Source organism: Schistocerca serialis, chromosome 1 (assembly GCF_023864345.2).
Source record: "Schistocerca serialis cubense isolate TAMUIC-IGC-003099 chromosome 1, iqSchSeri2.2, whole genome shotgun sequence".
Lineage (NCBI taxonomy): Eukaryota > Metazoa > Arthropoda > Insecta > Orthoptera > Acrididae > Schistocerca > Schistocerca serialis.
The window spans coordinates 305,244,708-305,259,776 of record NC_064638.1 but is presented as its reverse complement, the minus strand read 5'-3'; the positions used below and the strand labels follow the sequence as shown (position 1 = coordinate 305,259,776).

Genomic DNA, 15,069 nt, shown 5'->3' with positions numbered 1-15,069 from the left:
AGGAGAGTAAAAGCAAGAAAAATGGGGGGAGCCAATGGTGGGAGAGGGCAGAGAAAAACGGGGGAAGCAGGGCGGACATGAGAAAGGTGTGGGGAAGGCAGTGGAGGGGAAAGAAAAAGGGACTCTGGGGGAGAGAATGGAGTCAAGGAGTGGGTAGGTGGAGAAAAAACAGGATGGAAAGGGGGGGGGGGGGGAGTGGGAGCCCGGGAAAAGGACAGAAGGAGAGAGGGGGAGATGAGGATCGTAGTTGATAGGAGGGATTGATGGAGGGGGTTAGGGCATCATCCAGGAGGGGAAGTTGATGGAAGCCACCCCAGGAAAGGAGACGGACGATGTGGAGGTGGAGGGTAGGGGGGACACAACGGTGAAGGTGCGGCAGCAGGCAGGGGTAGGAGAGGAGAGGAGCAACCAGGAAGTAGGTCATAGAGGATCCGCGTGGGGGACAGGAGGCATATACGGAAGGCGAGGCAGAGTGCACAGCCTCGAGGATCTGGGGGGGTGGGGTTCGGATATCCAGGCGGGACTGGTATAACAGACGATGGGACGGATTGGATTGGTAGGTGGAGACATTCACCTCTCTGCCTTATATAGTACTGTCGCCCATGTGTTACGGTGACAGAAGGTCCGCACTGTCTGGCGGCAGTGCCCTCGATGGTGGAACTGCAAGCATCTGCTGTCTTCGGCATTGCTGTTCGTCGCAGTTATCGTATTATTCCGGCGTCTCCGTCTGGAGCGAAACTCGGAGGTGACGGGATTCCACGCATTATCTAGCTGGTAGCCACTGTCACGGTTCATTAGATTTTCCGCGACGCTTATTTCAACGGATTCTTTTATAATGGAGTCCCGAAAAGATGTTGCTGTTGGCGAAAATCAATGTTTTGTCATACTCCATTGAATGTCCGTTGGAGATACAATGTTCTCCAACTGTAGACTTTCTGGCTTGCAGTAGACGAACGTAAAGTTTATGTTCAGTGCAAGGTCCTTCCATTGTGCTTGTTGTTTGTCCTCTATAGGCCATACCACACCGACAAGGTATTTCGTAAATTCCCGCCTTACGAAATAACGAATTATCCTTCACTGATCGCAGCAGGGCCAGCCGGAGTGGCCGTGCGGTTCTAGGCGCTACAGTCTGGAACCGGGCTACCGCTATGGTCGCAGGTTCGAATCCTGCCTCGTGCATGGATGTGTGTGATGTCCTTAGGTTAGTTAGGTTTAATTAGTTCTAAGTTCTAGGCGACTGATGACCTCAGAAGTTAAGTCGCATAGTGCTCAGAGCCATTGATCCCAGCAGGTCCGAAATCTTAGATGGTGGCCGGAAAATGACTTTCACCTGAAAGTTGCTAAGGATCTTACTGTTTTGAAGGAAATATTTCCAACGAAGGGAAGAAAAGCTACAGATTTGCTGATGCGTTCTCCTCTTTATCCACTTTCCGGTTCTTGGTTCTAGCTGAGAATTCCCTGTTCATTTGCCGGGTTGAGTATCTATTGTCTCTGGACACTGTCATTAAGTGTGCAAGCTCTTTAGGTAATCTATCTGCATCCGACACTGTATGGACCCTGTGTACAAGAGTTTTAAGCATAGTCATGGTTTCGGATGAGTGATGGCAACTCGAAAAGTACAAAGACAAATCAGTGTGAGTGGGCGAACGGTAAGCAGAATGTCCCAGAGAGCCGTCACTCTTCCATCAGATCAAGAGATCCAGGAATGGGACAAAACCATCTTTCTCTAATTCCGTAGCAAATTGCATATTCTCATAATGGAATTAACACGATGTAAAGAGTCCATTTACTTATCTTCTCTGTGGAGGCACATTACGAAAGTATCACCCACGTACCTCCAAAAAACAGTTGTTTTAAGAACTGCCGATTCAAATGCTGTTTCCTCAAAGTCCTCAGATGGCTCAGATGGCTCTGAGCACTATGAGACTTAAGTTCTAAGCTCATCAGTCCGCTAGAACTTAGAACTACTTAAACTTAACTAACCGAAGTACATCACACACATCCATGCCCTCGGCAGGATTCGAACCTGCGACCGTAGCGGTTGTGCGGTTCCAGACTGTAGCGCCTAGAACCGCTCGGCCACTCCGGCCGGCTCGAAGTCCTCCATACAGAAATTAGCCACCAGGAGAGACTAGGCGCTACCCAGGGCGGCACTGTAAGTCTGTTCAAAATATTGTTGGTTAAACACAAAATACGTTAAGGAAAGAGTGAGCCGAAAAAAAGCAGTGATGTCCGACTGAAACTGTTTACCAATCAGTGCCAAGTAATCAGCAGAGGTACCTTTGTATAAAGAGATACTACATCAAAACTCACTAACAGATCCGAACTGTTTAGGTGGAGAGCCCCCAGTCTGAAGACGAAATCGGCGGAGTTCCTTGTATGATGTGCACATTTGCCAACCAATGGTCTCAGCAAGAAAGCAAGATGTTTGGCTAAATCATATGTCGGGGCATCAATATTACTCACTATTAGTCGTAAAGGAAGACCTTCTCTGTGCACTTTAGGAAGACCATACAGCCTTGGTGGTACGCTGCCATGTGGTCTTAACCACTTGAAGGTCTCTAGAGGTAACGAGGAAGAATTTAGGAGTGTACACGTCTTTTGTTGCACACATGTTGTAGGGTCGTGATCAATCTTTCTGTACAGAAAGACCTTTAACTTCAAGCTGTCAGTTTATAAAATACTATGACCTCAGTTTTAATGTACTGATATATTCCTATTTTTGAATGAAATTTGAACCAAAAGTGAACATCGCAATCTGACTAACTTTTAGGTCGTATGTTGTAGTTGTCAAGAACATTCTTATAGCACAACAATAACGAAACATTTTTCTTGTGGCATCGTTCGAACACGAAATATCCTTTGAGCAAACTCCTTCCAGAGTGCTGTACAGGGAGAATGGATCAAAGCTCGGTTGTTAAACGCCCAAGTACTGATCCGGAGTCTGGGGTTCGATCCAGTCAGTGCTGAGATTTTAATACCGGTTGTCACTTCTTCCACCTCTGGCAACATTTGTTACTGTGGAAAATGACGAGCAGCTTCACGGTTCGCAATGATCGCTAAATTGTAGTTCATAACTGGCTGGGTGAAGGTAGCGGGGCGCCACCTTCTCTAAGATCATTCCAGGTAAAGCACTGTGGTGGCACTAAACGTTGTTTTACGTAATTCCTGCACCAAAGAAAACGAAGTAAGTATTCGAGAATTCGAATGAAAAACAGTTGCCAATGTGAGTAACTTAGAAGTATACATCCACGATGTAGCGTTGCAACTCTAGTAACTTAATAAAGGTTAGTCTTACGGTCCAAACTGTATAGCAATTAGGTTCCTTTCGGAGTATACTGATATGATAGCTCGATACTTAGCAATCATATACAACCGCTCGCTTGACGAAAGACCGTACCTACAGATCTCTCATGTGCAACACAAGTGGTTCAAATGGCTCTGAGCACTATGGGACTTAACATCTGAGGTCATCAGCCCCCTAGAACTTAGAACTAACCTAAGGACATCACACACATCCATGCCCGAGGCAGGATTCGAACCTGCGATCGTAGCGGTCGCGCGGTTTCAGACTGAAGCGTGTGAAACAGAACTAGCTCTCTTTTCTCATGAAGTAATGCGTGCTATGTCAGATTGATACTATGTTTCTAGATTTCCAAAAGGCTTTTGCTACCGGTCCTTACAAGCGGCTTCTAATTAAATTTCGTGCTTTGGAGTATTATGTCAGTTGTACGACTGTTTCGCGATTTCATGTCGGTAAGGTCATAGTTCGTAGTAATTGACGGAAAGTCATCGAGTAAAAGAGAATCGACATGTGGCGTTCTCCAAGGAAGTGTTACAAGCCGTCTGCTGTTCCTAATCTATACAAATGGTTTAGGAATAAATCAGCGAGGCCCTCTTAGATCGTTTGTAGATGACGCTGTCTTTTACTGTCTGGAAAAGTCATCAGAAGATAAAAACCAATGGCAAAATGATTTAGGCAGTAGATCTACGAGGTGGCAAAAGAGGCAGTTGACCCCAAATAATGAAAAGCGTGGGTCATCCACATGAGTACTGAAAGGAATTCAGTCTAAAGGCTGTCAATTAAACTAAATACCTATGGATTACAATTAGAAATAACTTATACTGTAACGATCAGATAGATATCGTGGGGAAGGCGAACCAATGACTGCGTCTTATTGGCAGGCCTCTACTACAGAGAGTGCCTAACTACGCCTGTCCATCATCTGCTCTAGTGTTGGTACGTTGTACGGGATCTTTACCATATAGGATTGATGGAGGGTATTAAAAAAATATTTAGATCCAGAGATTAGTTCATTTTGCTCTACCGCGAAATAGGGGAGAGAGTGTCACAGGTATGACACCCAAGTTGAGCTGAAAATAATTAAAACAGAGACGATTTTCGTTGCAGCGAGATCTTCTCACGAAATCTAAGTAGCCAACTTTTTCCTCCGAATACGAAAATAGTTGACAACGACCTACAAAGGAAGAAATGATCATCGTAATAAAATAAGAGAAATCAGAGCTCACATGGAAAGATTTACTGTTCGTTTTTCCCATGCTCTGTTCGAGAGCGGAATGGTATGGAAATAGTGTGAAACGGGCTCAATGAACTTCCTGCCAGGTACTTATGTAGGCATCGCAGAGTAGCCATGTAAATTATTAATTTTAATTTTAATGATGAGGCTGGCCGGCGTGGCCGAGCGGTTCTAGGCGCTTCAGTCCGGAACCGCGCTGCTGCTACGGCCGCAGGTTCGAATCCTGCTTCGGGCATGAGTGTGTGATGTCCTTAGGTTAGTTAGGTTTAAGTAGTTCTAAGTCTAGGGGACTGATGACCTCAGATGTTAAGTCCCATAATTGAGGGGTTGGGTTGGGTTGTTTGGGAAAGACCAGACAGTGAGGTCATCGGTCTCATCGGATTAGGGAAGGACGGGGAAGGAAGTCGGCCGTACCCTTTCAAAGGAAACATCCCGGCATTTGCCTGGAGTGATTTAGAGAAATCACGGAAAGCCTAAATCAGGATGGCCGGACGCGGGATTGAACCGTCGTCCTCCCGAATGCGAGTCCAGTGTGCTAGCCACTAAGTCCCATAGTGCTCAGAGCCATTTGAACCATTTTTTTAAAATAATGAACAGCCTTAGTTGCACCTTTTACCTAGAATTTACCTAGGTTTCAGTCGGGATAACCTTCTTTAGAGCACTCGTGGCTGCCGCATCGCAGTCGGGAAGTAGGCCCGAGGCAGTGCCAGGTAAGTTTTACAGTTTGACGATAATTTATGGATTTGTATTTTTAGCTTGACTCTGTCCACTATGGACAAACGGTAGATACTGTTATTCTGAAGAAGGTTGGTTTATCCCGACTGAAACCTAGGTAAATTCTAGGTAAACGGTGCAACTGAGGCTGTTCATTGTTAAAATTAAAATTAATATTTATACAGTTGCTGACAGGGCCGCGGAATATTGAAGATACTTATAGCCATGTAAATGGTATTCTGTTGGTAACAACCTGTGGGGTGATGAGAGCTTTACCTCTATGGAGGGATAAGGTAGTTGACCAGAGCAGCAGGAAACGACACACGGATCTGTCAACAAACAAGTCACCTGACCTAAGTGTTCGCGAGGTGCGGCTGCCCTGTTGTATAGTCTGTCGGTAAACTGAAGCGAGCGAGCGAGTCCCCACTCAGCCAACCCAGCTAGGCCACGAGGCCCTTCTACAGGCAGTTTCACAACGTAGTACCGGTCCTGCCGCGGCGCGCGCTTTAAATCTGTGGCGACGCCGTGTACAGATACGTCCCGGTTGCGTTTATTTTTAGACAAATGCGTTAAGACCATAAGGAATATAAAAGACGATAGCTTCTTCTGAAACACAACATTATATAGTAAATAATATTAACATAAAACGGAAGTCAGGACTCTACTACAAACATAGAACAGAATGCCTGTTTATGTGAATGTACGTTCGTCTATTGCTATTCGTAAAACGAACCCCATATAATGCAATCTGTAGAATTTAAGGATTGTTCTTACTTTGTGTTTCTACTAAGAGGTAGAAGTTTTATTTGAAGGGCTGCATTGAAACTTAACACTTCTTACAACTTAAAAAGTACCAGGAATTTATAATTTTGTTTGTTGTATTAGTTCGATTTGCACTACTTTCTGTCACTGTCTTCGTAAACATGTCTGGAAAGTATGTGTACAATGTTATGTATATTGGGTATTCACTCTTTTGTCGGCTGTCAAAAAGGTTACATGTGTTTTGGTCGCATTAACGATTATTTGTTCTGTAATAAACCGGATTAGAGAATCTGTATTAAATTTTTTTATAAGAATGGAATAAAGTGTATGAAAATTTTAGAAATGTTAAATATTACTTTTGGTGAGTCTGTTATGAGTAAACCAAGGGCATACACGTGGTATAAACATTTCAAAGTAGGCCTTAAAGGACAGCGATTTTACAAGCGTGGATGAGATTAAAAATGCACAGTTAAGAGACCTATAAACTACCCTCAGGAAACAGTTCCTAAAGTGTTTCGGGAACGGAAAAAGACTAGCATTAGTGTATAGTATGTAATGGGGAATATTTTGAAGAGGACAACATTGATGTTGATTGACAAAGTTCTTACCAAAAAATAAAAATTAATGTGTGAACGCACCTCTTATGTCAAACCTCTTACATAGATGTCCAGAACCGGTGTACATGTTCCAAAGGAAATTTCAGCAGTGTTTAGAGCAGCTAATGCGCACATATTTTAAGCAATGTGTCTTGGAATCAGGTGAGTAGTAACCGAGATAGAGATTTAGCGACAGAATACATTTAAATGCTGCAGTTCCACAAGCATAAAAGGCTTTACGTTATTTTGAAACTGTCTATAACGATGGATTTCTTCCAAAATTATTAGTTTTCTTTCGTGGCGATTCCAGCAAACGACGCAGCTTATTTTCGCGTTCCTTCCTTATGCGTCCTATTGTGGCGAGGCTGACCCTTGCATAAAATTGCAGCCGCTTGATTTGGACTGGTAGTATTAGCCAACAGTTCCTTTTGTGTCGCCTCTTTAACGCACGTTATATTAACATTGGAGACGATTGAACGCTAGCCGGCCGGTGTGGCCGTGCGGTTCTAGGCGCTTCAGTCTGGAACCGCGTGACCGCTACGGTCGCAGGTTCGAATACTGTCTCGGGCATGGATGTGTGTGATGTCCTTAGGTTAGTTAGTTTAAGTAGTTCTAAGTTCTAGGGTACTGATGACCACAGAAGTTAAGTCGCATAGTGCTCAGAGCAATTTGTGCCATTTGAACACTCGTTATAATACGAGGGCTATGCACAAAGTACATTACGTTTTGGAATTAAAAATAAATAAAGTATTGGAAATTTTTTTATTATATACAGATGAAAGCCACACTTAAATACTGCTTTTTTACATAGTTGCCATTTAAATTAAGGCACTTATCGTAGCGATGGACGAGCTTAGAAAGTCCTTCGTCGTAAAATTCGGCCGCCTGCGCCTTCAACCACGTGGTTACCTCTTCTTGAAGCTGTGCGTCGTCATCAAAACGCTGCATAGCCAACCACTTCTTCATTGCTGGGAATAAGTGGAAGTCGCTCGGTGCCAGGCCGGGACTGTACGGCGAATGAGGAAACAACTCCCACTTAAAAGATTCGAGAACTTCACGAGTGGCATTTGCCGTGTGGGCCCGGGCGTTGTCGTGAATCAGCAAGATCTTTGAGCCCAACTTTCCCCTACGCTTGTTTTGTATTGCTCTTCTGAGGTTGTGCAGAGTTTGGCAATATCTTTGAGAGTTTATTGTAGTGCCTCTTTCCAGGAAATCTACAAAAACCACACCTTTTCTGTCCCAAAGGAAGAGGTAACCACGTGGTTGAAGGCGCAGGCGGCCGAATTTTACGACGAAGGAATTTCCAAGCTCGTCCATCGCTACGATAAGTGCCTTAATTTAAATGGCAACTATGTAGAAAAGCAGTATTTAAGCGTGGCTTTCATCTGTATACAATAAAAAAAATTTCCAATACTTTATTTTTAATTCCAAAACGTAATGTACTTTGTGGATAGCCCTCGTAACATTAGAGACGATTCAACGCTCGTTACCCCGCAAATACTTCTTCGTATTCTGTACATTTTCTTGCAATGCTAGGCGATTATCCATCACTTCTGGATACCGAAGTATATCAGTGAGTATACAAAGTTTACAGACGGACTATACGAGGCTTGGTCGTGTTGCAGGTGGACTGGGCCTACCTGACCGAGCCAGACGGGCGGTCGTGTCTGGCGTTCAAGGGCGGGCGCTGCCCGATGCCGCGCGGCAAGGCTCTGGGCGGCACCAGCGCGCTCCACGCCATGATCCACATCCGCGGCAGCCCTCAGGACTACGACGCCTGGGCCGCGCTGGGCAACGACGGCTGGGCATACCGGGACGTCCTCCCGTTCTTCAAGAAGCTGGAGGCCTTCGACGAGAAGGAGCTGAAGAGGAGGCCGCACACCGAGTCCGTCCACGGCCGCGATGGTGCCATCCGGGCCACAAAGTCAGAGTCCCCACTTTCCTACACGGTCGCTCTGGAAGAGGCAGCCCGAGAGCTGGGGTTCAAAATTATCCAGGACTACAGTGCCGAGCCGAACCTGGGGTTCGGACACGTACCTTGCAACATCGAGAACGGCACCAGGTGGAGTGCCGCTCGAGGGTACCTAGCGCCAGCCAAAGATAGGAAGAACCTGCACGTCGCCAAGTCCGCGTACGCGACGAAGGTGCTCGTCGATCCTAAGGCAAAGGCGGCGTATGGTGTACAGTTTATAAAAAACGGCGAGGTGAAGGAAGTTAGAGCTAAGAAGGAGGTTATCGTTTCGGCAGGAGCTATCGACACCCCTCACATACTGATGCACTCGGGAATAGGACCAAAGGACCACCTGGAGGAGTTCGGCATAACTGTCATAAAGGATCTGAAAGTCGGATACAATCTACAGGATCACCAGGTTTACCCTGGGCTCTACTACACGAGGGAGCCTCCGCCGAAGAAGTCGCTCGAGGGCGCCGCCTTCGAGTACCTGTTGAACAGGACGGGGTTCCTGTCGGCCAGCAGGACCAGCACGTTTACAGGATTCGTCCGGACGGATCGGGCGCCTCCCAACCGAGTCGGGCTCCCGGAGTTGGACTCGCCGAGCTACCCGGACGTGCAGATGCACTACTCGTACGTGGAGAGAGGACAGTCGGGCGCGCTGGCCGAGTTCTACAACTACGGGGAGGAGGCGGCGGCGGCCCTGGCGCGGCTGACGGAGCGCGACGACGCGCTGCTGGCGATGCCGACGCTGCTGGCGCCGACGAGCCGCGGCCGCGTGCGTCTGGCCGGCGCCGACCCGCGCCTGCGGCCGCTCGTCGAGGCGGGCTACTACGCCGACCCGCGCGACCTCGACAACCACGTGGCCGGCGTCGCGTTCGCGCACCGCGTGGGCGCCACGCGGGCGATGCGCGCCGCCGGCTACTCGGTGCGCGACCTGCCGCTGGCGGCGTGCGCCGACCGGCCGCCGCTGACGGAGGACTACTGGCGCTGCGCGCTGCCGCACCTCGCGACGACGCTCTTCCACCCGGTGGGCACCGCCAAGATGGGGCCGGCCGGCGACGCCGACGCCGTCGTCGACCCGCAGCTGCGCGTCCACGGCGTGCGCAACCTGCGCGTGGCCGACGCGTCCGTCATGCCGCTGATCGTGCGCTGCAACACCAACGTGCCGGCCATCATGATCGGCGAGAAGTGCGCCCACATGGTCGCCCAGCACTGGCGCCGCCGCGACGACGCTCACCCGCTCAAGGAGGAGCTGTGAAGGGACAACCTTTCCCGTATGCCAGTCAAGATAACCGTTTCACGTAATTTCGTCCTCATCAGACCATATTCGTAGTGACACAGTAACCTATCTTACAGCTAATCTACAGCGTGTTTCATATTTCATGTTACACATTTCTAAAGGTTGTAGAACGCACTTAAGGAGATCAGTTTTTACATAGGAACTCATGTTCTGAAACGTAATACGAAGACACTACAGAGCGTCAAAGTTAATAGGTGCCGGTGTCTATACAGGGTGTTACAAAAAGGTACGGCCGAACTTTCAGGAAACATTCCTCACACAAAGAAAGGAAATATGTTATGTGGATATGTGCCCGGAAACGCTTACTTTCCATGTTAGAACTCATTTTATTACTTCTCATCAAATCACATTAATCGTGGAATGGAAACACACAGCAACAGAACGTACCAGCGTGACTTCAAACACAATGTTACAGGATATGTTCAAAAGTCCACCGTTAGCGAGGATACATGCATCCACCCTCCGTCGCATGGAATCCCTGATGCGCTGATGCAGCCCTGGAGAATGGCGTATTGTGTCACAGCCGTCCACAATACGAGCACGAAGAGTCTCAACATTTGGTACCGGGGTTGCGTAGACAAGAGCTTTCAAATGCCCCCATAAATGAAAATCGAGAGGGTTGAGGCCAGGAGAGCGTGGAGGCCATGGAATTGGTCCGCCTCTACCAATCCATCGGTCACCGAATCTGTTGTTGAGAAGCGTACGAACACTTCGACTGAAATGTGCAGGAGCTCCATCGTGCATGAACCACATGTTGTGTCGTACTTGTAAAGGCACATATTCTAGCAGCACTGGTAGAGTATCCCGTATGAAATCATGATAACGTGCTCTATTGAGCGTAGGTGGGACGAAACTAAAATGAGCTCTAACATGGAAAGTAAGCGTTGCCGGACACATGTCCACATAACATCTTTCCTTTATTTGTGTGTGAGGAATGTTTCCTGAAAGTTTGGCCGTACCTTTTTGTAACACCCTGTATACAGGATGAAAAGTATTTAAACCGACAAACTCTGGGAGGTTGTAGGGGACATCAAAACAAATATTTTTCCCTAATGTCATTTTTCCCAATGAGGAGTGTTTAAACCAGTAGAGGAAGATTTCTCTGGCGGCAAATTAATTAAACCAACAAACACTTTTCCATTTTTTTAATGACCAAGAGACAACACATTAACACAGCCCAGTTTCAATTACAGTAGATTTTCAAAAATGCTTCCATTGACACGTAAACAAAGGTTACACCGTCGGATCATGTTCTGTCTGACACGGGCAAAAAGCCCCAGGAGTATCCTGAATTGTTCCTGCTGCTGCTACTATCCGGGCAACCAGATCCTCTTCTGATGCAACAGGGGTTGCGTAAACAAGATTGCGCATCTCTCACCACACAAAAAAGTCCAGAGGGGACATACCTGGGGACTGAGCAGGCCGTGGTATAGGACCACCTCTGGCAATCCACGTTTCTGGGAACCGTCGGCCCAGGAATCGACGCACACGACGACTGAGATGTGCCGGCGCCCCGTCGTCTTGGAACCACATTCGTTGTCTTGTAGGGAGCGGGACGTCTTCCAGCAATTCTGTCAACGCTCTGGCGAGAAAATTGTAATAGTGCCTGCCATTTAATGGCCCAGGTAGCGGATAAGGCCGAATTAAATGGTCCCCAACAACACCGACCCAAACATTAACGAAGAACCGCACTTGATGGGCGCTAGTAACTGTGGCATGTGGGTTATATCCTCACTCCAAACATGCGAATTGTGCATGTTGAAGACTCCATCAAGCCCGAACTTTGCTTCATCGGTAAACAACACAGAGGATGGAAATGTAGGATGCATTTCACAGTGTCCCAGGTACCACTGCGAAAACTGTGCTCTGGGTGGATAATCAACTGGTTCCAGGTTGTGGACACGCTGTAAGTGAAATGGACGTAACAATTGCTCTCGAAGGACTGTTCTTACATTCGTCTGATTCGTCCCCATGTTACGTGCAATTGCACGAGTGCTGATTGAAGGATCCCGCTCCACATGCTGCAAGACAGCTTCCTCAAATTGCAACGTTCTTACCGTGCGACGGCGTCCCAGTCCAGGTAATCTGCTAAATGACCCGGTCTCACGCAGACGTTGGTATACAGCAGCAAAGGTCGTATGATGCGGGATACGGCGATTAGGATATTGTTGTTGATAAACCCACTGTGCAGCTCGTCCGTTGTGGTGCGCTACGTAGTACGCACCAACCACATCAGTGTACCCACTTCAGGTGTATCGCTCCATTAGTAAACAGAGACAATCCACTACTACACTGGTCGACAGCAGTTGCCTACAACTGAAGAGCGTAATATGCCCTCTAACAACTGAAGATCGTAATACGGTCTCTAACAACTGAAGAGCGTAATACGGCGTCCACCAGTTTAAATACTCCTCATAGGAAAAAATGACATTAGGGAAAAATATTTGTTTTGATGTCCCCTACAACCTCCTAGAGTTTTTCGGTTTAAATACTTTTCACCTTGTAAGCGTGCATATACAGGGTGATCACGTGATGATGTTACAAACTTTCTAGGATGATGGAGAAGGATTAATCTATCAATTTGAGGTAAGGGCCTCTGTTGGTTGGTTGATTTGGGGAAAGGGGACCAAACAACGAGGTCATCGGTCCCAAGTAAGGGAGTCGAAATTTACAAGCGAAAACCGTTCTGACACGTCTGACAGTGGAATATATGTTTCGGTACCGTTGCTGTTAAGATTGTAGGGTAGTCAGCTTTCAGAGGTAGTAGTATGGACCAAAACAAGAAAAAAAGTCCATTAAACATGGACTCTAAAACGCATACCTTAAGAGCTATGAGCCCTTGTTGAATAGATGTACTGGGACAGAATCAGGGTATCGTATACCGTATCCTATACTTGAGACGAATCCAGAAAGTTTATTAATTTGTGAATCAGACTTAACAAGGGGTTGAATTAAATTGTGCCTCCATATGAAAGCACATTTTCTGTTTTCCACCAACACGGAGGACTATCCTACAATCGCCCTTTTGTATTATTTTGTATTTCTGATGTGTGGAGTTCAAAATCAAATACACCTCTCCCGAAGCAGTTCGATGCAACTCTCAAAAATTCTGGAGAAAATAGACTTGTAAATTTTCCGGCATTGCTTAAGATGCTAAACTAATATAGAATGTTTTGACGAACAGTGTGTCTCTCTAGTTGCGTGCTTGTTCGCTGCATGGAGACCTGGGTTCGATTCATGGTAGATTGGAATTTTTAAAGAAAGGCGCACGTTCTATGAGCATTTTACGCGAAGCATAGAATGAAAAATGGTAGAAATAATATAGTTTGTAAATTTTTTTCACTATACAGTCTTGATTAACAATCTTGTATAAAAGACCCGTTACTAAGAATTTTAATGAAAACTGTAAGGTTGTGTATAGTATATAGTTAGAAATAAGGAGACTTGGATCTTTCATAAAAATGTCTATTAGATGTGTTAATTACCACATATTTCATAAATTTAATGTTTAAATGACGTAGGTATTCGAACTGAATACAAAAAACGAAAAAAATAGTAACCAAAATGAGACTCTATACATTTCTTTTTTTGTACTGTAGTTATCAGTTCTTTTATTTTCAAGAACTGATGCAGTCGCACCGGCCAGTTCGAGAAGTATGTCGATAACGTATCTCGAAAAATTTGGTGTTCTTCTATTGTTTTCGATTTCACCAAACATAGACGAATGGACTAGTAGCGAGATATAAACGCTTCTGCTTTTTGACGAAAGTGAGATTATGTGACAATGATTGTCTAGAAAACTTACGTATATAAGCGACTGTGTGCAAATTCGTATCTCTAACATCTTTGCATTTCCGGTGTGCCTTCTACTCAAATACACGGAGCAAACAGCTATCAAACGTGTGATTGACTGCCGACGGATTTCTGACCGGCAATTAATCACAGAGATATTTTAAACGCGGATTAACCGCAGTCACAGGACCTTGCTTATTTTGATGGACTCAGCTACGGGTGTCTCTCCTACAGTCGTCATGTGCGTTTCCTTTGTGTTTCAGGAGATATTTGCAATTTTGTTATTGCTCGAGTCGCCCCAAATAAGTACTGCTCGTCACAAGTTTCTTGCAAACGCTCAGTGGCAACGGAAAGCGTCGGTTTGTTTCCAATTATAAGCAAAATGATGTACCAAGCGGAATTGTTTCTGCCCACGCGACAGAGCGATACCAAATCAGCCTAGTGCGATATTCGTTTTATCGATATGTGTTACCGTAATAGTGGCAGTAAACAGAAAGAATAGTCAGTAGGAAAAAAAAAACAACAGATCTCATATATATATGTAACTGGGAAATTGACAATGTTTCTTTGTTTCTGTAAGATGGGAACTGTGTAACTATGAGTATGTTTGAACGTGTCAGACTGTGTCGGAGACCAGTATTCTTGAAATAATAAACAGCTTTCGACTCAGTGGTACAAGGGAAGAGTTGTCTTTCTTTTATGTTCAATCTGACGCCATAGGGGGTGTATGAAATTCCATTTTCACAGACCAGTAACATTAACTGGTCCTGAAGACAGAGCGCTGTTGCTCTGTCACTAGATAAGTTCAGTAATTTTTATCGTCAATAACGTTCGACGCGCTCAATGTATTCCTAGTATTAGTTATCAAACGTAAGGCCTTCACATTTTGTACCTGGGTTGTGACTCAACCGTTCAATATTTGCAGAAAGTCATATTTATGTACCACCAAGAGCTGCTGATAAAATAAAATTTTATTTTCTATCTGTTTCGATTTGTGTCATAAATATTCATAATTCATTTAGCTTTGGGCCGCATGAATCTGTGAAGAAAACAGAGAACACTCCTGTTACTAGCCGGCCGCGGTGACCGAGCGGTTCTAGGCGCTCCAGTTCGGAACCGCGCTGCTGCTACGGTCGCAGGAGCGAATCCTGCCTCGGGCATGGATGTGTGTGATGTCCTTAGGTTTAAGTAGTTCTAAGTCTAGGGGACTGATGACCTCAGATGTTGAGTCCCATAGTGCTGAGAGCCATTTGAACCATCTGAACTCCTGTTACTCGACTCTGCTGTAAATATCGACAGCTAAAATGTTCAGCATACTATATCTTTGCATCGACTTGTAAAAAGTAGGGCTGGGCAAACGATACTAGAGCTCGAAAGGGCTCGACATTGCCCTGTACACCGCAGCGTTCGATA

General features: G+C 45.9%; 1 protein-coding gene across 1 annotated transcript in view; it reads left to right on the top strand.

The window, feature by feature from the left end:
* Nucleotides 1–14,637, top strand: part of LOC126468896 (glucose dehydrogenase [FAD, quinone]-like) — a 38,569-nt gene extending 23,932 nt beyond the window's left edge. Inside the window, exon 3 of the mRNA XM_050096591.1 lies at nucleotides 8,236–14,637. Coding sequence (XP_049952548.1) covers nucleotides 8,236–9,822 — 1,587 coding nt within the window. The 3' untranslated portion in view covers nucleotides 9,823–14,637. The remainder of the gene's footprint in view (nucleotides 1–8,235) is intronic.
* Nucleotides 14,638–15,069: the final 432 nt, after the last annotated feature.